The sequence below is a fragment of the Siniperca chuatsi genome, linkage group LG8, assembly GCF_020085105.1.
Source record: "Siniperca chuatsi isolate FFG_IHB_CAS linkage group LG8, ASM2008510v1, whole genome shotgun sequence".
In the NCBI taxonomy this organism is placed as follows: Eukaryota; Metazoa; Chordata; class Actinopteri; order Centrarchiformes; family Sinipercidae; genus Siniperca; species Siniperca chuatsi.
The window spans coordinates 14,821,425-14,849,015 of record NC_058049.1 but is presented as its reverse complement, the minus strand read 5'-3'; the positions used below and the strand labels follow the sequence as shown (position 1 = coordinate 14,849,015).

Genomic DNA, 27,591 nt, shown 5'->3' with positions numbered 1-27,591 from the left:
GCTCGTGATTGTTTATTATTTTAAACACACAGTATGTAATTTCTGCCGCTAGGGGTCTCTCACATCAAAAGAATAACAATAGACCTGGTTTGATGACGTCGTGAAGTAGTGTGGGATCATGGGAGTTGTTGTCTTCATTATTAACCAACGACCATTGCCGATGAATCTAACTCAGGCAGAAATCATGTAACCATGGACGTGGTAATGTATTAAAGTTTTACCGGGGACAGCTTCTGTGACAGAACGCGCAGCAAACGGCAATTCATAATTGTGCTCCATCACGAGTGAGCAATACAAACAATAGTAAATAATAGAGTGACTAGCTAGCTAGTTTGCTGACGTCCTTCCTCACTCTCTGACGTGTCATCTGGTGTTTCCCGTGTTTTCCTGGAAGTTATAGCAACTAGAGAAGCTAAAGGGGACCCACTGACAGGCGACCAAATGAAACACCCCGTTACATTGAATATAATTATTGATTTCTCTGGATTTGAACATTGTTGGATAATGTAAATACACAACTCAACAAAATATATAACATAGGTCTAGTCATTTTTAGACATTTTAATGCAGAAATGTTACATATTGTACCTTTAAGTGGACTCTTAAAAGTTCAGTCTGTAAATTGTATGTCTGTTTACCTTACATTGCATTTTCAGTTCAGAGTTCAGAGTTGAGGAGACCAAAGGTGACTTGAAGTTATGTGTGATGGGAACTTTCAACAAAATGCATAGTCATATTGTGATTCAGTTTACTGTCAGCCTATAAGTGATTTTTTCCTAAAATCAGTAAATGAAAAAAAGTTTGCTACCCACACATTAATATCTATGATAAAACACCAACTTTAAATGTATTATCTTTTTGTAAGATAATTGCAATTATACTTTTGTATGTTCTAAATACATTATCTTCAGTCGTTTCAACGTTCATCACCAACTGCTTTCCCCTCAGGTCTCTTCCTCTTCCTCGCTCGTCTCTGAGCAGGGAACGTGACTGTGTCACAGGAACATGCTGGATTGTGTAACGCTGTCATATTTCTTCAACAGTACATGTGTGTGGGGTCCAAGCCTGTCAGATTGTTGTTGCCTCTGGATTATGTGCAGAAGCGTCTTGGCCCACAGTAAAGATGACATGAGAGGCTTTATGGAGGGGGGCTGCCACAGAGACAGCACAGCCATGCATGTACACACCACCCTGCACACCCTGATCCCTATCAACCTACATACTTGCATTTGAACGGTTGAAATAATTTGCTCTGAGGTGGATTTTCCACATCAACAAAAGTTATGCAGAATCTAATTGCTTCAATACGAACACTTAACCCTTGAATAGTATTCAGATAAGGACAGTGTGCATACTGAATATGAAATCCTGAAAATTAGAACCCACTCACTGTTGGATTTTCTCACTTCCTAGACTTCCAAAAGTTTGGCGGGAAAACCTAGGGCTCTCACAGAAACCCACCTTCTTTTCTAATGTTACAGAAAACCAAATGAGCCAGGATGTAGCAGAGCAGCAGGGACACTCAGAAGCAGTATGGAGACATGCTCTGAAGCTGCGGGCTCCGTCAGAACATTTAATTGAGTTCAGCCGTGATAAGATTCCTGCAATTTTTCCAACATTTTTCTCTCACCCACTGGGAGCTCAGCAGGGGTTTATGTGCCTGTTTGGTTTAAGAGAGATGAGAGGAGAATGTTAGGGTATGTAGAGGACTTAAGAAGAAAGAGTAAAAGTAGGATGAGGAACACTGAGAGGAGATAAGAGGAGGTGAAAAAGGGAGCAGGCACATGAATGGAACAAAAGGACAAGAAGCAGAGTAAGAAGGAGAGCAAATAAGGGAGGCAAAGCACGAAGACAAGCGATGATGGCGAGGAGCATAGAGCAGCAACAGGAAGATTAGAAAGAGATAAAGATAGATGATGAGATGCGTTCATCACTACACATCCGGGAGGTCCCATCATACTGATTCTGCCGCACCGGAGCAGGACAATGACCAGCTGTGACAGGCTACCAGTCTGGAATTTAGAAAGCCCCATCTCCTACTGTCAGTCCAAGACACAAATGTCCCCTAGTGATATGAATTTATGATAACATTAATGCAGTGGGGGAATCGGCCACTTCACCGGGGCACACTGTCTCTGACTATGCTGCCTGGAGGCAAACAAACACATGGTTAGATGAGAGGGAGGCTGGTGAGGAGGCTCTTTGGAGCGGAGTAAACCAAACAAACTTAATCCGTTAAAATTATATACAATATGATGATGCAGCTGTTGGGAAATAAATGCAGATGTTGTGAGTTTGTGTGTGGAGGAGGAGACACAGGGTGTAGAGTGTGTGTTTGTGCATTAGCATTGAGAGGATACATCACATACACATATGGAGCTGTGTACAATATATGGTGATTTAGATTATGATAACAGAGCGCTTTGGTTCTGGTAGATATCAGATTATCATTGCTGTAGGAAGTAAATTGATGAATGATTATGCAAATGGTAAACACTTGAACACTTGAATCACAGCATGTTGACTACCAGACTGAACCAAAGGTATGCCTTTTATCTTGTGAGGAACAAATGTGACCAAATGACAAAAGTCCTCTGAAGTGAAGATTCTTGAGAGTTTTTATGTATCATACATTTTGGATTAAGGGTTAAAGGATTGTGGTTTAACTACAAATTGAGAGAATTTTTCATTTTCCTTATCATTTTATATGTTTTTATATGGATATTTTACCATTCTGGAGGCTATTGTTTTCAGTTGCTATGTATGTCTGTATGCCAGTATCTGAGTAAGATCCATTTGTAGAGACTTGAAACTTGGGTCTATGGATCGAGGGTGCTGTATGCTGTACAGATTGTAAAGCCCATTGAGGCAAATTTGTGATATTGGGCTACATAAATAAAATTGATTTGACTTGACTTAAAGGCCCTGCACACTCACACAGTTGTCTTCACTTACTTTGCCTTAGGCTGATTAGACTTCTGGTCAGGGGTTGAAGTTGGGTGGAGCTATGCTGGAAGTACCTGAGGTCTCTAACACTCTACCTACTGATGCTGCATTCATGTCATACTGGAATTTGTATGGGATTAAAATACTGTGCATTGACAATATAGCACTATATCCATTAAATTTGGGTTCAGTTACCTTGAATGACGGACATTGGCTGACGTGAGGCATGTATAGTAACCTTTTTCATGTTACTCAACAGATTTAGTATTGCACCTGTAACATTGTCGGATTCAAGATGGACAGTTTAAAAAAAAAAGGATCAAAATCGATACAGCAGAAACAGAGATATTGTTTTTTTTATTCCATGCATTCTTCTTCCTTGTCAAAACCTGGTGCCTACATCACCCACAATGCAACTCGACCACCGACAGTTCTGTAGGAGATTTGGGTGTGTTATGCTAGTAGCGTTTTTGTGTATCCGCCAGAAGCTTCGTCTTAAACCATCATAAATTGACATTTTATTGAGTTTTTAAGCCAAGTTTCTACGCTACGCTGTTTTCCTGGCCATTGTTTTACCTATATATTTTAACTTGGTAAAAGTTTTCAGTCATCGGATGTATGGATCTTTTTTATTGATTGATTTTAAGATGGCTGTCAACTTGACATAGTTTACCGGACTGTCTCCACTGATGCTAGCTCAGCTAGGTTTGTTTTTAGCCTGGCGGCTAGGCTAGCCGGTTGCTTTTACTAAGGATTTTAAGCTCTTTAGCACTTTTATGGACTTTACTGTGGATTTTAAGTCTTGGGCACTCTCACAGACTAACTGCAAGCCTGATGGCTGAGTGTGGCTCTTGTCACCTTACCGTCTCAAAGCTGAAGAAAAGTATCACCTGTCTGGAAGCCAAGCTCAGAGAAAAAGACAAGCTCATCCTGGAGTTCTCCACTGTCGCCTCGGCAAAACATCTTGCAGTCCTCAGCTCCTCTGGCTGCGGCAACCAGAATGTGACCACCCCTTCTCACTCCCCTGACTGCTCCACTCCAGATCACTGGCGCCCCTGAGCATGAAGCCGTTTCAGCTAAGCCTGAAGATCTGTGGCTCCCCATGGGTGCAAAGCCTAAAGCAATTGCCATTTCTACTCCTTGCCGAGCCCCAGGGATGCACGATCACTTGTCGGCTAGGGTTGGTGAGAAGGCTCCGGTGAGTTCGACTCCACGTCAACCGGAGCACTAGACGGTAGCCTGTAAGGACAGACATGGTGCAAAGCGCCTGCCTCCTCCACCTTCACATCGGGACCTCCCGCTGGCCAACAGGTTTGACATCCTGGATACGCAGGACTTTCCTCCACTGGAGGGACGCTCCCTTTTTTCAGCGGCCAAGTCTTCCTCCTCCTCTCACTGCAAGTTACTGAAAGAGGCTGTGATCAGGAGAAGCTCTGGAGGTCTCATTCGTCCTGAGACAGCAGAGAACACCTCTGCTAAGAAGGACGCCGCCCCCTTGCCGCAGCAGTCCCCGGCCACGACTATCCCAGGGACAGCTGATGGAACTGGGCGGTCTTTACGATCATCGACTCTGCCTCCTCTCATCCCCCCAACTACGCTGATAGTTGGAGATTCTGTAGTAAGGAATATCCGCTTTGTTAATGCGGTCACACACTGGTTTCCCGGAGCTACAACCCCCGACATCCTCGAAAAGCTCCCCAGACTTCAGGCTGCACTCCTGACGACTATCACGAAAATCATAGTCCATGTCGGCACCAATGACACCGCCCGTTAGCAATCTGAGTTGACGAAAGCAGATTTCATCCGCCTCTTTGACCTGCTCAACAGCAGTGGAAAGCATGCTTTCATTTCAGGTCCAATTCCTACACTGGGTCGTGGAATCGGCCGTTTTAGCAGGATCCTCAGCCTTCATACCTGGCTCCAGTCTGTTTACAGTACCCATGATGTTGGTTTTAATCACAATTTTAACTTATTCTGGGATCGTTCTGCCTTGTTTGCACGAGACGGTCTTCACCCAAACAAGTCAGGTAGTCGCATGCTGGCGGCTAACCTGCAGCATGCTGTGCTGTCCTCCTCCTCACGTAGTTGACTATTTACATCACCTGTTTCATGGCTCTTCTTCTTTCTCTTCTCTGCCCACCATGAACAACCACGCGTCCTCTGCTGTCACTAACTCCCCCTTGTGGACTGAACATAGTGCTGCTATTTGGAGCCCTGATCCCTCCAGTGCTACTTTTAAAATTCCTGTGGTAATTTTGCATAGGCAAAGATCTGGGCCAGAACCCTACCTTCAGTCTCAACTTCAGCTATGACCCAGGAAAGACTTTTTAAGATGGCTTTTCTCATTGTAAGATCCCTCTCTAACAAAACGTTTATTTTAAGTGACTCTTCTACTGATTTAGATTTTATGTTTTTAACTGAATCCTGGTTACGTCCCGGTGATCACAGTCAGCTGGCTGAATTGTGCCCTCCAGATTATGACTGCTATAGCCACCTCATAGCTTGTAAAGATTTTTCCTCCTTTGAAGTGCTCATGTTTGAACTTGGTGGCCCCCTCCCAGTCATATTTGCTATTATTTATCACCCCCCTAAACCAGCTGGCTCCTTCTTGTTGGAGTTTTTATCCAGTCTCTTAAAATATGATAGAATTGTTCTTTGTGGTGATTTTAATATTCATGTTGATGACTCCTCTAATGCCCTTGCTGCTGATTTTTTAAATATCACTAACTCTTTTAACTTACAACAACATGTGTCTGGCCAAACTCATTCCCGTGGCCACACATTAGACCTAGTCTTTAGTCTGGGCCTGAAAACTCCATCTGTGGAAATCAGGGACATGTTTGTATCTGATCACCTATGCATTGTTTTAAACTGTGAATTAGAGGCTGCTAGTACTGAATTATCCCACTCTAAGTACACACGCGTCCTTAATGAGCATAGTGCCTCAAAATTCTGTACACTGTTCAATTCTCCTGGGAATGTGTTTCCTGATTCCTCCAACACCAACAATTTGATTGATTCTTTTAACTACCTGTGTTCTTCAGCCTTAGATCTCATAGCATTTCCTTTTATGAAGCTGTAAAAGGAAATGCTGTAAAAGAGCAGAACGCAGATGGAAGAAATCTGGTCTCCAGGTCCACTTTGTGGCTATGAAAGAGTTATTACTCCTTTATAATAGGATGGTGAATGATGCAGACATCATGTCTCTTATGAGAGTATCCTCTAGCCCTCTGAACAAAATCCCAACTTGGTTTTTATTGGAAGTTATGGATTGTATTGCGTCCCTTTTACAAATTATTTTGTAATCTGTGTCCCAGATTACTTTAAAACTGCTTGTGTTGAGCCAGTCCTAAAAAACCTGGGCTTGATTCCACCCTGGATAACTATCGCCCAATCTCCAAATTGCCTTTTATTTCGAAGATTCTCGAAAAACTTGTATCTTAGCAGCTTCTTGCTGCTGTGGAAAACAATAATACCTTTGAAAAGTTGGCTTTCGTCAACACCACAGCACTGAGACAGCCCTCCTCAAAGTCACTAATGACCTTTTAATGAATGTAGACGCAGGCATGTGTTCAATTCTTGTGCTGTTGGACTTAAGTGCTGCCTTTGACACAATTGATCGTGGCATTCTTTTAGATAGACTTAGGCACTGGGTGGGCATATCGGGAACTGGACTAGACTGGTTATCATCTTATCTGTCCAATAGAAAATTCTGTGTCAGCATTAATAACTTCATGTCATCCTTCTCCCATATCAAGTACGGTGTGCCTCAAGGTTCAATTCTGGGACCAATACTGTTCTCCTCATACATGCTTCCCTTGGGCGATGTCATCCGCAGACATGGAATTTCTTTTCATTATTATGTGGATGACACACCGTTGTACCTCCCTGTCAAGTCCACTGACCTTGGTACACTTAGGACTGCCTGTCTGACATAAAAAATTGGATGTCGATACATTTTCTTCAGCTCAAATCAAATAAAACTATTATTGGGCCCCAACATATCAGTAAACAAATGCTGCCATCTACTGGTAACCTGTCAAAACATATCAAGCCTGTTGCAAGAAATCTTGGCTGTTTGATAGCAATTTATGTTTTGAGCAACATATCACTAAGCTTGTCCAATCATGTTTTTATCAGCTGAGAAACATTGCAAAAATCTGATCTATTTTAAATCTTACTGATGCAGAAACTGTTGTACATGCTTTTATCTACTCACACCTTGATTATTGTAACAGCCTGTTCACTTGTCTTAATCAAAAAACTTTGACATGACTGCAGTCTGCACATAACTCAATTGCTAGGCTGTTAACCAGGACCAAGAGGTACTATCACATCACACCTGTTTTAGCCTCTTTAAATTGGCTCCCTGTTTGTTTTAGGATTGATTTTAAGATCTCATTGATTACTTTTAAGGCTCTCCATGGCCTAGCTCCAGACTATATTTTAGACCTTGTAATCCCTTATGAACCTTCACGTACTTTGAGATCTTCGGCCAGGGGTCTTTTGTCTGTTCCTGAGTCCAGGATGAAAACTAAGGGGGACAGAGCTTTTGCCATCAGGGCCCTGAGGCTCTGGAAGAACTTGCCCCAAGAAATTAGGTTGTCTGAGTCAGTGTCTTCTTTTAAGTCTCTTCTCAAAACACATTTTTATCGGAAAGCATATGCTGATTTTACCTGAACTGGCTGTTTATTTTATTGCTTTTGTGTATTTTATTTCTTTATATTTCATCATTCACTGTGGTATTTTATTGCTCTTGTTGTGAAGCACTTTGTACTTTGTTTTGATAAGTGCTCTATAAATAAAGTTTTATTTTTATTTTTTTATAGTGGTTAATGTAGCCTTGAGATGAGGAGCGGGCTACTTTCTAACTCCACACCCCCAGATTTTTTTTCATTTTCAAACTTGTAGTCTTCAGACCAAACTGACGCTGACTCAAGTGACATCACTTGAGGCAATTTATATTCCATCTGGTGCCATAAAAGGCTTTATACAACATTTACGTTTGCAGTAGAACTCCCCAAGACCTGTAAACAGACTTTGATGAGTAAAAGTTTTGGAGTTCCCCTTAAAGCGCCAAGTCAGATGTATTGGAGCTTCCAGAAATATCTGAGTTTCCCATTCATAACTAAGTAAACTCTTTTTACAAGTTTTAAACTGGTAATTACAATGACTTCCCATATGAAATTGAGGTTGCAAGTTTAGTAATTAAGTACTAACCTTACAGCTAAGTAAGTAAAGGCTAGATAAATGAACATTTGTGCAGGTGTACCCATGAGTGTGTAGGTCTTTAATATATAACACTTGGTCATCTTTATGTTTTTTTTTCAAAGTTATGTTTGTTGATGTCATGCTTAATCAAAAAAAAAAAAAAGCAACAAACAACATAATGTTCATATTGTTTGGTAATTGTTTCCATGAATGCAATGTTATATACGTTATGTGTTATACATCTCTCATAACTTAGTGTCAGAGTTTCCTACAAGCACTAAATGCACCAACCAGAAAGAGTTTTTCAAACTATCCCTGCTTCCCTGCTATCACTGCTGTGTTATTATGTAGCAATAATGTAACTTATCCAAATACTCCAACAAAATACTTTTTCACTTTACAGACTTATCTCAGATAACTTTGTTGTCTCTGTAAGGTGTTTCCAGTATCACAGATAAATGAATAGAAAAAGCAATGGCTGTTTTGTTCTCAATGAGTTAAAACATCCAAAGTATGGGCTTTTAAAAGAACTCTTTTATGTTTGGACTATTGTTAAGATGTAAAGTCCTCTCACGTGCATCAATGTTTATGTGTGTGTCTGTTAGTGTGTTTATGTATATGTATGTGTATGCATGTAATATTGATAATCTTCCAGCCATCATTTACAAAACATGGGAACAAAGTGTTCATAGATTTTTATCCTTTAAGTGTGTGTGTGTGAGCTGGCTGGCTCTTCAGAGCCCCAGCAGACCCCACAGCGAGCTCTAAGTAGCTCTGATTAAATTTGGCCTCCCTCTGCTCCTCTCCATTGCTTTTAGGATGCAGAGATAATGTTCATTAGGAGAGACGGGCAGGGACTTTGGGAGGCGGATGCTCGCATGTTGCTAAAGTGTGGCTGTAATGGGGAGTGATGGGAGGGTAACACAATTTGGTTGCATTTGGAGCTGTTAGGGTAGGGGTTAATTTTATGGAGTGTGTGTGCATGAATGTATGAACCGTAAAATGCCTCTGTTGTATGAGGGAGGGAGTGAGGCCAAAGTTCAGGGGAGAGTTAGAGACTGTGTTCCTGCATCTTCTCTTGACTGCACATGTTTGAGGAGTCACATATTACACAGCATTTGTTCAGAAGTTGGTTGCTTTGCTCATTCCGCCAACTCTGAGGAACACTGTCTATGTGAGGCGTAAAGGAATAGTTTGACATTTTGGGAAATACGCTTTTTTGCCGAGAGTTAGATGAGTAGATTGATGCCACTCTCATGTCTGTACGCTAAATATGAAGCTACCATGGTGGAGACAGTTAGCTTAGCTTAGCATAAAGACTTGAAATAGGGGGAAACCGCTAGCCTGCCTCTATACAAAGGTAACAAAAGCCAACTACCAGCACCTCTATGTCCGAACAAAAACCAAAGAGAAGCAGTGACTTTGGAGAGACAGCAGTCCTCGTGAAAAGTTTTGATTCAAATTCATCCTCTCTCCCTTCTCCTCTTCATAAGCATTTTATTTCCCCTTTGTGCTTATTTTTTCATTTGCTTCCTTTTCTCCTCCTCCTCCTCATCATCTCTGTCCATGCAGTTAAAAATAATTAGCTGGAGTCATTTTGTGAAGCACATTTAAGGCCATGTCTTCCTCCTGCCCTCTCCTCTGCTCACATCACCAAAGGGACCTCTGAGGTAGTTATACCACATTGACGTGCGCAGACTGAGGAAGCCTGCAGCCTTTCCACACACACACACACACATGCACCCCTCTATTCCTCTTTGATGCCTGATCAGACCCATAACCCACCAGCTGAGGCTGCTTCACCACATCATGAGCAGTAAAAAGTATTGCTTGTCATGGCTCTTCTTATTGATCTATATTACAGTTTGACTCTCCGTAACCTGAAAGGCTTGAGTTAGCAAAGGCAGATTCCGTTAGCAGTTATTGTTTGTTCCCCTTTTATTGTTATTACCATGCCTGTCTTTGTGTTATGATGAATTTAAACAATTGATATGATGAACTGACAATGACTGATGAGTGTAGCTATCAGCTTTTGGTAGCCTATTGATTACAGCACTGTCTTCTGGGTCTATGCTGCGGAAGTATCCGTGTTGTCCTGTAGCTGACCCTGACCTTTGACCTCCCTGTGGTGAGATGGTGAGGAAACAGAGTGGACAATTGCCCCCTAGGGATCGATAAAATGTCACATTCACTGGATTATTTTTATTTCAAATGGTGGGCTGCCAGTAGGTAAGGGATTTCATGCTTCCTGGACGCCCACACCCTCACCCTTCCCAGCCTCAGTGAGGGAACAAACAACTGAACCACAATGTGCTTAATGCAGATAACAAGACCTTTACTGACTTGCTGCTAAAGACCTGCTTCTACACAACTTTAGTCTCGGGGTTTATGGATGGATTATAGATTTTTATTTTTTCACCAGTTAACAGATTGCAGAATTTAAAGAGATAAAGTTTTCTTTTTGTAGTTTTAGCGACTTAGGCTTCATGTAGCTGCTCCCTTCTTAGATTCATAAAAGTCAGATTTAATTAACTTAAAGTAAAATTTAAATGAAGGGATTCTCCTTTGATTGGAGAAGATAAGGTTGGTTTCAATGGCTGCTGGGTATTAAATGTCTTCCCTAGGGGGATTTCTGACTGTTGTCGCTTCCTGTTTGTTGTCATGTCAAACTGTGTCCATCAAGACGAGAGTGAAACTGACGCCCGACGGGGGAGCACACTGGGCGGGCAAGGCGATGTAAGGAACCGGGGCGCTTAAATCTTTTATCTGAAGAATGGCCGCTTCGGCGATATCAGGATTGGCGTGTCCCCACTAGCTCCTGCCAGATATTCTAGAGGAAAACGTTGTTTGCATCGCTCAATTAGAATTAAGGGGGACTCTGCTCTCTACAGCCGGTTTCCGCTGCGCGCAATCACAGCTCCAGGACCAGCGGTGGAGTCGGTGCGCTCTGGCAGAAAGCATCCAGCCTCCTCATTTCAGAGCTCAGACAGCAGTCAGTTCTTCTCTCCATGCCTCCGAGCCTCAGCTACCGGCCGATATTTGCGGAATCCCTCGCAATGAAACCGATATAATCCAGCCTGCCTTTTTCTTTTACTTCACATCGAGGGCAGAAAAGAGGAAAACCCACGCGAGAAACACTCTCTAAGTTTTAGCTTGTCTGTCGCACTGGAGGGGGGGAAGCGATGGCAGCCCCGGTGAAAGCAGCGTTTGCTCTCCTGGTTCTCACCGTGGCAAGTGAGTAATCCTTTCAAATCCTCCCGGAACCAGACGGGACGGGACGGGACAGGGGGGGCTTTACTTTGCGAATGGGGCTTTAATCACACAGTCTTGGGCTGTTCATTGTAAAATAGTACACTCTCTGTGGGCACTGTGCATGCAGATTAATATAATATGTCAGGGAAGTCTATCTTATTCAATGTTAGAAATGTAGGCTAATTTAATATCACATGTGCTTTATAGCTAAAACCACCACAACTCCGCTTTAATAGGCTGAAGTGCAATGCTCTCTGTGAGTATTTACATTTTGGGGAAATGTTTAAGCCACATTTTACTTTACAGACAACACGTGATACCGGAAAGCAGGCCGGGAGGGAAAAATAGTGGCATTTACGTGCGTCAGACAGTTTAGCACGTGATTTTTCAGCGCGCCTCAATAACTAACTTGCTCCTCTTTACACAACAGACCCACGGAATCATCATGGAATTGCTTTATATGCGCATGGGTGTTTATGTTTGAGAAGGGTGCATTGCTTTAGCGCACATTTCCCTGCAGTCCTAGCCTGCAATTTAAACAACAAATCTAGTAACATGGCCCTCTGATGGTAATGTACTGTCTCTTTACAGAGAAACTTAGTCTTAGTTAGTTTTCTCTTTTGTTTCTATCAATTGAAGCAATTTATGAGGAGCTGGGGAATCTGATTCAGGAGCTGTCCATGGTGCTGAACTGGGATCTCAATGTGCCAGTGCATCCACTGCACCGCTCAACAGGGCCCATTGTGTCTGCTTCCCTAAATTCACTGACTGTGTTTAAATAGATAGATATAGATTAATCCCCAGTGCCATAAACTGGACATGTTTCCATTGGAATAAAGGCATGCAGTGTGCAGACAATAGAAATATGAATTCATGTGGGGGAATTGCTAAAATTAGTTACATTTCTAATGAAAACTTCAAGGATAAAATGTTCAGAGTTCAAAAGAAAGTCAGTCTCGTTTGGGAATATTCTGTGCAACTTTCTTAGTTTTGAAAAAAGAACAAAGTGGGTACAGTACAGAAAAACATATCCATAACAATGTATAATTAGTTAGGTGTGTTTATTTAAATGTCAGTAAAACAGTACAAACATGAAGTTCATTAGGGCGGCATTATGCAGATGAAGGTCAGTTTTACTTGTTACTCTTGTCTCTGTTAACTTGTTTGTTTGCCAGCCCTTGTGACCTTTCAACCTTTCTCAGAATTATAGTACCTTACATATGCATCTAAATCTTGCATCTGCAATACTACAAACTCCCTAAAAACCTCAGTTTATTTTAACTGAGTAATTTTTTGTTAGACTTGATATAGAGAGCGCATTTGCTCTCACGATCAAGTTATCAAGTGTGAACCATTTGCAATTTGTGCATATATTAAGTTTAGTAAGTCTTCTAATCGTTCCCACCCTCTCCTACCTTCCTCGATTTTCCTTTCCTTGACCTCTTTATTCCCCTGAGTTCTGTCTGCAGCTGAGGCACTGCATGACTATGGCTCTGTCACTCCTATCAAACTTCACTGTGGCTGCTACAGTAAAACGAGTAAATCCAGGCAGACACTTTGTTGGGATGTATTTGCTCTCTGTTTTGTTCTGTCTCCTGTCGGCTCCTCTACCCTTTTCACTCTGTGCCACTCTCCTTCTTTTATGCTGTAACTTATCTGACATATTGAGTTCCTCATCAAGCACCCCTCTGTGTCTCTCACTATCAGCTGCTTGCTGTAGTAAATGTGCCACATGTGTGCCACAGCTACCCCTGAACAGATGTTTTGCTCATTAAAAGCTTGCACAGTGCCTGAGATTGCAAGAGGGGGAATGACATGCAGATAGTGTGCGATTCCCCCTTACACAACCCTGACTCTGCTTCTCTGTAGCCCTTGTGTGAAACTTTATATGTGGGTGGGCAGAAATATGGTTTTGTCCTGGGGTTATTCTAAGGCTGTTGTTTCTCACGAGTTTACAAACTGCTTTCTCATAACTGCAGATGTGTGTTCGGTCAGGAGGCCCCGACATCAGTGTTTTAACACTTCATAGTAAACTATTAGTCATTGCGATGACACACTTGTCTGGATGTTGCTCTTTGAATGAGAGAAAGAGGCAGATGAAGAGAAAGATCATTGTGGGTTTCAAGCCAGAGAGAGAGCTGCATCAGATGTATTTAGAAGAAAATGGTGCAAACTTAAGCAGCGGTTACATGTGAGGGTGACACTGAGGGAGCTGAGAACAGAAGAAAGCCACTTTTCCACTGCCATCGTCTCTCTTCTGTACTCAACCAGCACATGTTCCTGTCCGGGACAGAAAGACACAAGGGAGAGGTTGTGACAGATAAAAAAAAAAAAAATCAATGTAGTAAAATAATAGGTTTTTTTCCTCACAGACGGAAGGACTGTCTGATAATGAAGAGTTGAGGGCATGAGGGCAAACAACCAACAAAAATCCCACGAGATACTAAAAAAAACCCAAAAATCTCTCAGGCAGTAGATACACTGTGAGCAATGTGAAATGTCTTGTTGGAACTCGGCTATGTGTATGTGTATGAATGGCACGTGGGTGTCTTTTATAACATGACTGATACGGGCAGTGTACTGAGCAAAGCCAAAGACAGCTTAAGCCTAAATTGTTTTGGCCTCAGAAAGGCCACCCAGATGGCAATGCGCTGAATAATTCACTACCCTAAAAAGGAACCTGCAGGATGCAGGATTTGGATGCTTTTTCTTGCTCTGAACACTGGACTGATGACACAGCCTGTCCATCCGTCTGCATCACCCAAACACAGCAGTGTGCCTGAATGTTTTTTTCAATTACGTTTTGACACGTTCCGTATGTTGTCATGGAGACTTTTTGTTGATTTGATCTGATTGAGAAAGACTTGGATAAAAATCTTTGATTGTGGTTGAGTCTCTGCTTGTGAGATGATGGCATTTTTATTTTAGCGGCGATGAATTATTGAGGTGCGGAGAGTGCAGCGAGCCGGACAGGAGTGTGTATGTATGTGTGTGTGTGCATACATGTGTGATGGGACCTGCTGGTAGACTCCTTAATGCTCCGTCTCTACTTACATCAACCTCATACACATCTGATTTTAGCCTCATCTACCGTTTTAGCATTTACTGCCCAACCCAATTTTTTGTGTTGATTTTATTTTTATGCCACCCCCTTTACATTTTATGGCAATATGACATCTCCTATTTCTCTCAGGCAGAAATCAGAACACTGGATCCTACATTTTGCACCCTGATGACATCATCATGGTCATTTTTTCGGAGTTTAGTCACAGAAGACAACATTTATACAAATGTTGTCAAAGTCTGAGTAGTACTCCTCATGATGAGTAAAATGAACTTCATGTGTGCCCCTTTGTTTGAAGCTGAATTTATTTTATTTTTGTTTCATTTTAGCAGCACAGATAATGATTGTAGTTCAATAAGATACTAAAAAGGTTCCTGACAAGTGTGTACATTTTATGGCCCCTCATCTGTTTGTCACTGCTTGGTGGTTTAACAGCGCTTGCTTTTTAACAAGGCTTTAATCCAATTAACCAAAGCACGATGACAAATAAAGCTGAAGAGCAAACAATGGGCTAGACCAACTGGATTTATAGAAAGTGTGGTCTCAACTCCCAGACCACCAAAATCTCAAAATCACACCAGTTGCTTTTAATTAGTACAAGAAACCTGCATGCCATTAGCATCCTTATTGTATATAAACAATGATCAAGCAAACTTATGAATCACTGATTTCCCATGAATCACTACCATAATATGGAACGATCCTATTTGACTTTATCAGATGATTATACTAATCTGGGAATCGTTTTGTCTCACACTCCTTGCTGTTGTTTGTTGTGTATCTATTGGTCTCTTCTCCTCTCATGTGCCTCTGTTTAATCCTGACAGACAGCTCTGTGTTTCAGAGCCCTCTGCAGACATTCACCCTCGAGGTGTAGTGTCATGTCATAGTTGCTCAGACGTCGGACACTTATCCTGTCTCCTATTCAGATGGAAGCCTGCTGGAGGTTAATGTAGACTGACCAAGTGTAGAATATATCTCTCCTTCCTGCACCTGTCTCAGAAAACATTTTTATCTTGAGTATATATTGATATGACAGCCGGCAGCATTGCTGAAAACCAGTGCAAGTAAAGTGCCAAAACAAACAATATTCATAGTTGCCCAAAGCTGCCAACTGCACAGTTTTGAGATGTCTGGACACAAGTATATTGCTGATGTCAGTTCAGAAGCATTTGCACAGCTGTTTCAATATGAATGGTTGACTATATCACAATATCTTCTACTGACAATGGTGTGCTCTTTGTAGAAACCTGGCCATACAGTCATACGTCAAATGCTAAGCTAGGATAATGTCACACTCTACAGTTTAGACTATTAAAGGCAGTTAGAGGATGAAAATCACTGCCAAAGCTATACAACTCTCCAATGTGCTGTTACACCAAATTCATCAACAAGCAACATAATTATTTTTATTTTGTTTACTGAAGTTTAAGTGTCTACTGGCAAAGGTCTTAGAATCAGATCAAATAAAATACCTTTTTGGTTATTGTTGCTTAAAGCCGAATTTTTCTTGGCCTGACGAAGGCAGACCACAATGGACTGGACACTTGCTGAATCATCAGTCTTCTGAATCTTGAATGGTTGTTTCCAGATCTCGTAGTTAAATGCAAGGGGGGTCCTTATTCACATCGAGGATCTAAGGAAAGAGGGTGTCATATTTTGTACAGATTGTAAAACCCCTTGAGGCAAGTTTGTGATTTGTGATGGGCTAATAGATAAAACTTACTTGACCTGACTTGTTACTGACATTTGTAACAACTCAGTTAAACAAGGTGTGGACACAAATGCACAGACAAATCGAGTAGAGTAACAGCAAAGTTTACTGGCTCTATGATCAAAGCCACGTTTGTTAACAGGCAAAGAAGTCCAAAAGGGCAAAAGCAGGCAGGCAAAAGTCCAAAAGAGGAGGCTAAGGTAGAAAAACAACAAAAAATGAAACAAAAAAACCCACACAGGAAAAAAAGACTGAAAAACTGTGGCATGAAGATGACAACAGGTACTGGGGACCTGATGAGCAAACTGGGAGCAGGTGTGGAAGTAGGACAGGGAGAGAATGACAGGAAATATAAATGACTGGAAGACTGACAACAGAGAAAAATGCAGAAAAAACATGAATGCCATGACAGATATTATTAAGTGCTGAGCTCAGCTGAGTGTAAAGGGCCAGACAAAAACCTCCATACTTCTAGAGATTAGTTACTTTTCTGGCTCTCTTGTGTCTTAAGAGATGATCATGATCATGAGATTAAGATTAATCTTAATTATCATACTTTATGTAACACACTTTTTGAAGATGGAGGCTTATGGTGCTTTTGGCTGAGATAAACACAGTATTGACCTCTAATGTAATCTACTTCTCTCTCTTATCTTTCTTTGTCACCCTCCAGTTTATACTGTCCTGTGAGTGGGAAAGCCATAGCTAACTATCGTGTCAAGCAAAGTTTATTTATGAAGCACAAACAAGGCCTTCCAGAAAACAAGTGACTTAAAAACAAATAAAAGAATACAGGAAAGAGCAGGTACAAGACAAACCACAAGAGAAAGGGCTTTTAGATGGAAGCGTATGTGACATAGAGTGCCTATTTGCTTGTACGGGAGCACTGGAGAAAATCTGGTTATTTAGATTGCAGATAAAAGTTAAGCAAGAGAGCTAGGTAGAGACAAATCCATCTTAATATTTCTGGACAGCAGATATGGAAACATAAAAACGTGGAAATCAGAGCTTTTGTTAAAAAGAATGGACTGCAGATTTTTGTCACAAGTTTAAAATGTGTGAAAGTCTGGCAATGTCTGTGTTCCAAACTCTGAAACCCTGTCAGATACTGTTCTTTGTTGATTACAAGGGGGAAATGAGCCCTGCGGTGGCTCTGTGAGTGTGTGTATGTGTGTCTGTTCAAATGGGACTGATTATTGTCATATGGACTGCGGATAGCATGCATTGTTACTCTCATTACACACTCATTACATCTGAGGACATGCAGCATGCTACATCGCTGCAGCACCTAATTGGTGAGACCTCACAGCACAAGATTTAAATATCGCTTCACCAACTACTGCTCCGGGCATGTGTGTGTGTGTGTGTGTGTGTGTGTGTTTGTGTTATTGTGGGTTTTCTCATAATGATCCCGTTCAACCTTACTGATAAACAAGAGTACGTCAGCAATGATCAGGGAGCTGACTAAGAAGTCAGTTGAGAGAATATTTGTGAATAAAGTCACGTTTTGTGTTATAGAGTATTTTCTTCAAGGACTTTGATATATTCTTTATAAACTTAAGAGCTACTTTAACCCATTCACTCGCACTCAGCAGAGCAAGACATAACTAAACTCATCATCTCAATACTCACTCCACTGAGATGATGTCAAAATCAGAGAACTGGATTTTTCCTTATTTGTTGAAGCAGTTGGGCACGGGTTTAGTTTGACATTTTTGGCAAGGTGTCCAACAGAATGAGTTTACATGACAACAAGAGGGTATTTTAGCCTTGTGAAATAGAAAAAATTGGAATAGTCCCCATGAGGCTTTGACAGTATGTGAAAGAGATATGGCTGTTGTTTTATGCTAACAAAATAATTATTCCTTTACTTTGGTTTGGTTGTAGATACCCGTTTAATGTATAATATGGGCTCAGCACTTTCGAGTAGTATTTACTAGATACCATCATTTCATTAATTTGTAATATGCCTACAGTTAGTGTGGTAATATACATATATATTTAGCATGTTAGTGTATGCTACAAACAGTGTATAAATCCTTTTTAATTAGCTTAAGTATTAATATGAATAACCAGTGTTATACAATATTGGATTGTATTAATGTTGACACCAAGTCAGAGATATCATAGCTGTCAGAAATTCCCAATACCTCCGATTCAGAATCACAACTGTTTGTAATGGTCTGGATTCCTGAAACTTACTATATTACATGAATGTGGAAATATGTCATTAGACAAAGTGTTGGACTAGGGGTGGCCAAACAATGGAGAGCCATCAGTATGTGTGTTTTCACTCCAACCTGCAGACTGTTGGCTCTTATGGTACACGGTTGGCCACTCCTGTGTTGGACCAATGGACTACGATTACCATACAAAGAGCCATGGCACAAGCATGAATAAAAATTATATTAAAATGACACCTGGAAAACTGAAACCTGGCATGAGCTTTCATATGAAACATATTGCTTTCTCTCACTTGACCACAAACATGACCATAATAGTACATAATACAAGTCCTGATCCATTGTACGTGTTGCTTTCCAACTCTGTTTTTTTCTGTGTGTGCGTAGCTGCCTTGGGTGCGGAGGTGGAGGAGCGGCTGGTGAGTCACCTGTTGTCACCAGAGCGCTACAACAAGCTGATCAGACCTGCTGTTAATAACAGCCAGCAGGTCACCATTTACATTCAGGTGTCTCTAGCCCAGCTGATCAACGTGGTGAGAAAACACACACACAAATCCAAATCTACATATGCTGTCATCATAGAGGCAAATCCTACTCATTTCAGATTATTCAAGAGCACAGATGGGAGTGAGTTCAGCCTCTGCCGAAATACTGCAGACATACTTTCAGCCATCCACAAACCTTCTGCCTGTCTGTGTTTCAGAATGAGAGGGAGCAAATCATGACCACCAACTGTTGGCTCAGTCAGGTTTGTGTCCCCACTTGTCCTCTTGTTCTCCTTTCTGTGTAAGTGTGAGTTTGTGTGCATGGGGTCATGCTATGTGCAAACTCTACCTCTTAGCACCACAACAAGTGTCTGACTCATATTAGTCATTAGTACACACACACATACAGACACACCATACGCCAACTGTTGTTGCAAAAATGCATTTTTGACAGATAGGATCTGACTGACCCAGTGTGTGTATTGGTATTGGTATGAACTGATATGGTTGTGTGTTTCTGGTTGCATGACTTTTGAATTAATGTATTTCCTTGTGTGTGTGTGTGTGTGTGTGTGTGTGTGTGTGTGTGTGTGTGTGCGCACTTCTTCATCAGGTATGGAATGACTACAGATTAATGTGGGACCCGGAAGAGTACGAGGGAATCAAGAAAATCCGTCTCCCGTCACAACACATCTGGCTGCCAGACATCGTCCTCTACAACAAGTACGTCTGACTTTTGAAAAACAGTGTGTGTGTGTATGTGTGTGTGTTTCTGTAAAACTAAGTGATTAAAAGAGGAGCAGACAAACACAAACAATGAGCAACTTTATTCAAAAGCCCCATTTTCCTAAAATGTTCTCATATCCTCATATTCCTTATATCCGCTTATCTCTCATTTTTTTATCCCTCTTTTCACCTCTTTTAGGATAATGAATACAACCAAAATGTTTTGTTAACACTGTCTAGACTGTCTGCAGACACTACAGACATGATGACGAGTGATTACAGATTTTGAAGAGAAAGAGAGACATATTGAAATGATAAAATCTGCAGGTAAGACAATGGTGCATTTAGTCACACATTTGATGACTGATGCCCACATCAAGTGATCACGTCTCACATTTACATTTACACAGAAACATGTGTTCATTAGCAATTGGCCTACACCTTGCATTTGAGAGTTTATTCCAACATAGTTCAGCTGCATTTCACAGTACAGATTATGATATGTACATTGGATCAAGCCAATGAAATCATAGCCTTTACAATCAAAGTGTCAATAGAAATCCATGTACTATAATATAACATCCTTGTGAATTATTGTGTGTTGTTGCATATTGAGAAGGAATACAGAAAACAGAGAAATTAGCCCTAACGCCTCCATCCACTGGAGTGTTAGCTGACAGACACGAAGGCTTTTGGGCCTCACCTCATCTGTCATCCATATAGGTCAACACCTGGGTCTTTTTTCCATCTGCCAGTTTCTTGTATAACATTAACAGTTAACTTTCATCATAAAAATTTAGGAATAGGAGTCTTTGCTCTGTCGTTTAAAATCACATCACTGTCACAAATGAACTTTGATGTTTGAGTTTTAGTTTTGCATTGATTTTGTTTAGATCTGTAATATGTATCTAATATGATAATTGGTGGATAATAACTTTCTTTCCAACTTTTTAACTTAGTTGACAGACATTGGCTTAAAATGAACTGTGTACAATAACTGGAGATAATTTGGCCATATAGGTTTGACTATTCAGTATATCACCTTGGTTCTTAGTTGTCAGCTGTGGCTTTTTTATTTTCCCCTAGGTAGACATAACAAATACATAAAACATAAAAAGATCTAATACAATAAATAAATACAATGGCACTAAAATACAGAGAAAACGAAGACTTGAATTTTAAGCTTTGATTACATAAAATTTTGCTAATTCATTTTTTAAACATGGTGCTTTGATTTGCCTGTTTGTTTGATGGATAGAATATAAGGAAAGGTTATTCAGGGTAATTGATTAATTCTACATACTATATATACATAATTATATCTAATTAAAATGAACAGTCTGTTTTAAAATGTCAAGTTTAGAGTTATCACTGTTGTTTGCAAGAAAGCAAAAAGCCTTCAGAAATTACCATTTGTGACTGAGTTAAAAGTCTAAATAATTGTTCTCAGTGCCACTTGGAATTAAATGGAAGAAAATAAACCTGAGATGTTCGGCCACCATACAATCCTGGTCACTTCAGACCAACTAAGGCTGTAGAAGCAAGACCCCTGAGTTTATTAAACTGAGAAATGGTGTATTTTATTGCCTATGTATTCAAAGTTTCATTTGTAAGAGGAACAATGTGTTACTTGTTCTCTCAAAGGTTATGTTTCGCTATAAAGTAAAAAAGAGCAAAAACTCAAATCCTGCTGCAGCTGTCCTACTGGTACAAATGAAAGCAACCTCATCTTTTTGTTATACTTGACCAGGTAGATGCAAACTTGTTAGTTAGATTGAGGTAGCTGAGAAAACAATCTCACCACAAGATCCCTTTAGTAGCTGTTCTGGAGCTTTCAATCATAGCAGATGGAGCAGGTGGAGTTTCAAGAATGAACTTGAACCTCGGTTTTTAAGCCAATATAGATGAGGAGCCCTTATAGTGCTCAGACAAAATGGAAAGTTGAGCATCTAATTCCATGGAAACTGAGCAAACACTATCTGCTGATGAAGACCATGTGGTAAGATCAAAAGCTCCAGAACACCTACTAAATGGACCTGGTGGTGTGAATGTTTTCTCAACAACTGTATACAAGGTCAAGAATGAACAGGCTCACAGTTGTGTGGTATGTAGCTTTTGTGTTTTGGTCAGCAGTGTTACTCCACAGTTTAGGCATTAAACTTTTACAAACACAGATTGCTGGTCAGCTAAGAGGCAGAATGATAGGAGATGATCAGCACTACTTTACGACATTAGGTTGAGGTCTCTGGCCAAGTCTGGGGGACCAGAGGTCACAGTAAGCAGGTGGGGCCTCTGCATTTTTAATTAGTCTGCATATTCACAGCAGCCCCAAAGCATTAGAGACCGAGTGTGATGGTTGGATTCCTGACCTACTTTATAATTGATAGGCCACTTATCTATAATGCATCACCTGCATCATTGGTGAGATGAAGAAAAAAGTCAGTCTCAGCAGATTTGAGGTGGGAGGGCAGTTGTTGCCATGTTGCGGGGATGTGTCCCAGGCTGAGCTCCTCCCTTGAGAAGATAATCACATCCTTTAACTTTCAACACACATTACTGTTGCATGTGTCACCTCTGCAGACACACGGTAACAGTCAGGAAATCATTTTCTCAACACGCCATCAGTCAGGACCTTAAATTACTTAAATTATAATTATTACTTACTAAAAGGTACTAAAGCTTTTTTGCCTTTTGATGATATTGCAGCAGCAACTGATTAGTTGCACTAATAAGATGAGCTAGCTCAAGATTGTAATGGATTTGACAAATTATTACGTAGCTTTCAACCTGTGACATACAGTAGAGTGGTTCTTATTAACTAAGGTGAAGGTGTGGAAGAACCTCTCAGTTAACAGCGTGATGGAGCGTAGAGTTCAGGCAAAGCACTGAAGTCACACTTGCATTAGCTGATAGACGCCAGCCGCTTCATTCATGCTTCACCATCAAGTATGTAATATCAGCAAAGTGTACTTGAAGTATAAGAAGTACTGGTTCTGCAGAAAATTGCCACTGTGAGTGATATATTATTATATATGACATTATTAGATTGTTAATACTGATGCATCTAGGGGTCAGATCAGAGGGGAACTCATTCTTTGGTGTTAATGCTAACAACTCATAGACATCGGAAATGTGACAAAGAACCCCAACTAAGCGATGGTAGCAGGCTAAATAAAGTAAAGTAACCCAGACTTTATCCACTTGCCACTTCCTCCAGCTACCCCTGTGGAACGCAAGGTGTTCCCAGGCCAGATGGGATATATAATCCCTCCAGTGTGTTCTGGGTTTGCCTCAGGGTGTCCCTTCCAGTTGGATATGCCTTGAATACCTTTACAGGGAGGTGTCCAGGGGGTATCCTTATCAGATGTTCGAACCAATGCAATGGAGCAGCAGTTCTACTCCAACCTCCTCACCCTGTTCCTACAAGTTTATGCATCTGTGATATCATGTGTATGAATGAGTGATAGATAGTCCATGAATATGATTTTCCCTGATCCTTCCAGTAATCAGTTTCTCTTTGAGTGTTTTGACTTTATCTTTCTCCTTTCTTTTGCTTATCACCTTTTCCACCTCTCAGTGCTGATGGCACCTATGAAGTCTCCTTCTACTCCAATGCTGTGGTCTCCAACAATGGCGAGGTTGCCTGGCTCCCACCAGCTATCTACAAGTCAGCCTGCAAAATCGAAGTCCGTGATTTCCCTTTTGACCAGCAGAACTGCACCCTCAAGTTTCGCTCCTGGACCTACGACCACACTGAGATTGATCTCATCCTCCTCAGTGATTTTGCCTCACGTGACGACTTTAAACCCAGCGGTGAGTGGGATATTGTTTCACTGCCTGGACGCAAGAATGAAGACCCTAATGACATCAAGTACCTGGATATCACCTATGACTTTATTATCAAGAGAAAACCTCTGTTCTACACCATCAACCTGATCATTCCCTGCATTCTGATCACGTCGCTGGCTATTCTGGTGTTCTACCTACCATCAGACTGTGGTGAGAAGATGACTCTCTGTATCTCTGTCCTCTTGGCCCTGACTGTGTTTTTACTCCTTATCTCAAAGATTGTGCCACCTACGTCTTTAGCTGTGCCTCTGATTGGGAAGTACCTGATGTTTACAATGGTGCTGGTCACCTTTTCCATCGTCACCAGCGTTTGCGTGCTTAACGTACACCATCGGTCCCCCAGCACGCACACCATGCCACCTTGGGTCAAGCGAGTCTTCCTGTACCGGCTCCCCTCTTACCTTTTCATGCGGAGACCTGGTAGCTCCAACATCCGAGAGAGGTTCCGGAAAAAACACCAGCAGCGATCGTACTCTGACCAGAAGCTGCGTGGAGAGGATGGAGGGGCTGGAAGTCCTGCAGGAATGGCAGATTCATCCTCATCCTTCTTCGTGAACGAGGAGTCGGCCAAACGCTACGGCCACAAGATCAGCGACTTGTCAGAGAACACAGACTTCAGGAAGAGGATGACGCTCAAGTGCAATATTGACGTGGAGGATGCGGTGGATGGAGTGCGCTACATCGCTGAGAAGATGAAGAGTGAGGATGATGATGAAGGGGTAGGTGTATCTGCATGTGCAAGTCTAAATATGTGCAGCATGCATGAAGACATCTGTGGTCCCCTGAAGACGAATCCTACTGACTTTGGTGATCCCATGACTTTTCCTCTGGTGTCATCATGAGGTTGACATTTGTTTTTCTGAGTGAAATGTCTTGACAATTTTTGAATGGTTTGACATTGGTTTGAATTTGGCACAGATATTCATGGTGCCCAGAGGATGAATCCTCATGACTTTGTTAAACCACTGACTTTCCATCTAGCACCATGAGCAGGTCAAAATTTTCACTTTCTTAACATTTACATGATGGATTGGGAAAAAAATGGTACAGACATTCACGGTTCCCAGATGATGTATCTAATGACCTTGGTGATCTCCTGACTTTCCCTCTAGCGCCACCCTGTGGTTCACATTTATATAAAATGCGTCAGCAACTATTGGATAGATTGCCATAAAATTTGGTACAGACACTGAGGTTCCCACAGGAGGAATTATAATAACGTTGGTGATCTTACTTGACTTGCATCTAGTGTCTTCATCAGGTCACAATTTTAATTTATCCAGTATTTTGATTGATGACCAAAACTAATGACATCATCATCAATAATTACAATATGAATAATGAATAATAAGCACTAAAGACAAAAATTCAAATGCAATTTAATTTAATTCAGTTCTGTTCACTTTAGTTCAGGACAGGACAGGAAACACAACAGTGGCAGTATTTAATATCTAACCTCTCTTTGCAGATCATTGAAGACTGGAAGTACGTGGCCATGGTGATCGACCGTCTCTTCCTGTGGATCTTTGTGCTGGTGTGTGTGGTCGGGACTTTGGGCCTCTTCATGCAGCCTCTGTTCCAGAGTTACAACACGCCCATTATTGATGACATGGACCATAAATAAAATCTGAAACCTGAACTTTGATCTCAACATGACCCAGACATGAACTTTGAGTCCCCCCCAGAAACAGAGCTCTGACAACATTTTAACACATGAACTCACACTTCTGCCTCGCACCACACGCTCACTGGGAAATGATAATTATGCACTTCAGCCCTCTTCCATCACCTGGTCCCTTCCTTACTTCCACCCCTTGCCTTTTTCATCCTCCATGTCTCCTGCCATACTCTGATCCACTCATCTGTCATTGACAGAGGAACTTGGATTTATTTATTTTTAGTTAACTTAATGGATAATTCTAGTCTATAACAACTTGGGTCACATTTTCATAGTTTTGGCCATCATTCAGTAGATAGATGAAGAATGATGGAGATCGTATTGTTAATTCAGGAGACCTGGTTATATGGCAGCATTGCTGGTCAACCAATTACCAGGACACCCCCATACCCCCAGATTAGCCAAATATGGAAGAGAAAACAAAGTCAAATTTATAACCCAAAATGTCTGTTGTAGCATCAATCACAGTTGACTAATAAACACTGGTGTGTTTAATTATATCATAATCAAAAGAAATAATGGCCAAAACTATAAAAAACAAAACCCAAGTTAAATTAAACCAGAATCTTTTAATTTAAAATATGAAGTGAAACCACCTATCAGCCTTGATGCTCTTTCTTGGCGATCAATATAGATCTGCAGTTCTCCAAGGATTGAAATGTAATTTTCTATTTCTATTTAAAAATAAAACCTTTACCCGAAATGGTCAAGTTTAAAGTATGTTGACCCCTATCACTGTTCACAAAGGTTTACCTGGCCATCAGCAACTCAGGACTTAATTTTGTTCTCTTTATAACCGACTTGGATTTGCTCCTTTCTTCCGTCCCATCTCTCTTTATCTAAATCAAATTTGAATGGCCCTAACATGACATTATGGGGGCTAGTATGCATACAACAAGACACTATTCTTTGTTGTTAGTTCTCTTTTTTGTTGACTCAAAGAGAGAAAGAGCCCAAAGATGAACAAAGCCACCGAAACTCACAAACAGACTCATTTTGCAGATATGGGCCTCACATTGACAACACATCCCCCTAAGAGAAGAAGATGAATCCCTTCTGTGTAGATACATAGAAGACTCACCTCCCTGTGTCCTTTTGCCAATAGCACACATACTGTATGAAATTCTAATATTTGCCTTGAAAATGAGAACGAGAGGGGACACAAAATAGCTAACTGTTGGACTGCTCAAATAATAATGGATGGGTGTGTAAGGGGGTGCCCAGCCTGTTCTTACCCTCACACACACTTCACTGTGTGGATCTGACATAATAGACTGATCAAATCTATGACAAGCTGTGGTTGTGGTGTTTAAAAGCAGCCATATTTTAAATGAAGAAGGGACGTTACAATAGTGCTAAAAAAATACAAAACTTAAAACCAATGACCATTAGGCTGTTGTTACTCACCATGCTTCTTTTAAAGGTTCAGTACCCTGGTTTCATCAAAGCAGTGCTCGTCAGCATCCATCACCAAGGAAACCAGCAGCAATAAATATTGTACTGTATTTTATACACACTGACCTGGGGGAAAATTTGCAGTCTGGCTCTTCACATGCTTTATCTTCCATCATATTGTATGCTTGATTATCTCAGTCTGTTCTCAGAGACGTTACTTGAATCCGTGTCCAGTAATTATTTCTAAGAGGTATTATAACTCGTCACTGTCATAACTCACTCATCTGTCACTGCTACCAAAGCTAGCCAAGGAAAAGGTGTACTGTACTAATCCAGCTGTATTGATTGCTTTCATCTTTGTTTTTTCTGTGGATGGAATGAAACATACTCTTTTTCTGAGTTTTGTCTGTCTAGACAATAAATGCTGAGAATTACAGGAAGCGACTGAGATGGGAGCTGATGTCTTGCTAACCGGATCAATAAAGGGAAATGACAGCAACAAGCAGACCTGATGAATTACATGAACATGAATCGGTCATTCTCTCCTGCAGTCTTTCATTCAACATTAAACATAAACATGTCTCAGTTTCTATATTAAGCTCAGTATCTCTCCTCCAGCTCTTTCACTCTTATGTGTGTGTTTAACAAGTTATTTGAGTATCACCTTGTTAAGGATGTGACAAAGTAAAAGCTTAAACACCCTTCAGGCTCTTTTCTCCCACCTCACACATTTTCAGCCACATTGAGATGATTCAAAACCAAGCACAGTCTCTAGGCAGTTGGCATTTTGGACAGAAATTTCTGGAGTGCATGTGTATGTGCTCTTTGTGTATGTGTGTGAACTGTCCGTGGCCAGGGCTAAATGTTAGTCAGCTGACTAAGGCTTCATTAGACAGCCTTATATCCCTGGGGTTTGTAACTTCGCCTTCTGTTAGCTTAAGATGGCAGCGAGGCGGTATGCCTGCTAAAGGAACACATCCTGTGAATGGATACACACATGCACATAATCACAACTCTGGAAAGTCTTATGTGTTATGAAGCTTTTTTGTCTTTATCAGATAGCAGCTGCTTCCTGAATTGTGATGTGG

At 41.1% G+C, this 27,591-nt stretch overlaps 1 protein-coding gene across 1 annotated transcript; it reads left to right on the top strand.

The window, feature by feature from the left end:
- Positions 1-10,724: 10,724 nt before the first annotated feature.
- Positions 10,725-27,204, top strand: LOC122880290 (neuronal acetylcholine receptor subunit beta-2-like). The gene is made up of 6 exons (XM_044205266.1): positions 10,725-11,391; positions 18,758-18,903; positions 19,074-19,118; positions 19,469-19,578; positions 23,159-24,149; positions 24,899-27,204. The coding sequence occupies exons 1-6, from the start codon at positions 11,340-11,342 to the stop codon at positions 25,052-25,054; spliced, it is 1,500 nt and encodes a 499-aa protein (XP_044061201.1). The 5' UTR covers positions 10,725-11,339; the 3' UTR covers positions 25,055-27,204.
- Positions 27,205-27,591: the final 387 nt, after the last annotated feature.

Bases quoted from the DNA above. Each gene is read 5' to 3' on its own strand.
- LOC122880290 (XM_044205266.1), top strand. From the start codon at position 11,340: ATGGCAGCCCCGGTGAAAGCAGCGTTTGCTCTCCTGGTTCTCACCGTG. The intron at 19,579-23,158 runs GTACGTCTGACT...TCCACCTCTCAG, and splicing joins GACATCGTCCTCTACAACAA to TGCTGATGGCACCTATGAAG. The intron at 24,150-24,898 runs GTAGGTGTATCT...CTCTCTTTGCAG, and splicing joins GTGAGGATGATGATGAAGGG to ATCATTGAAGACTGGAAGTA.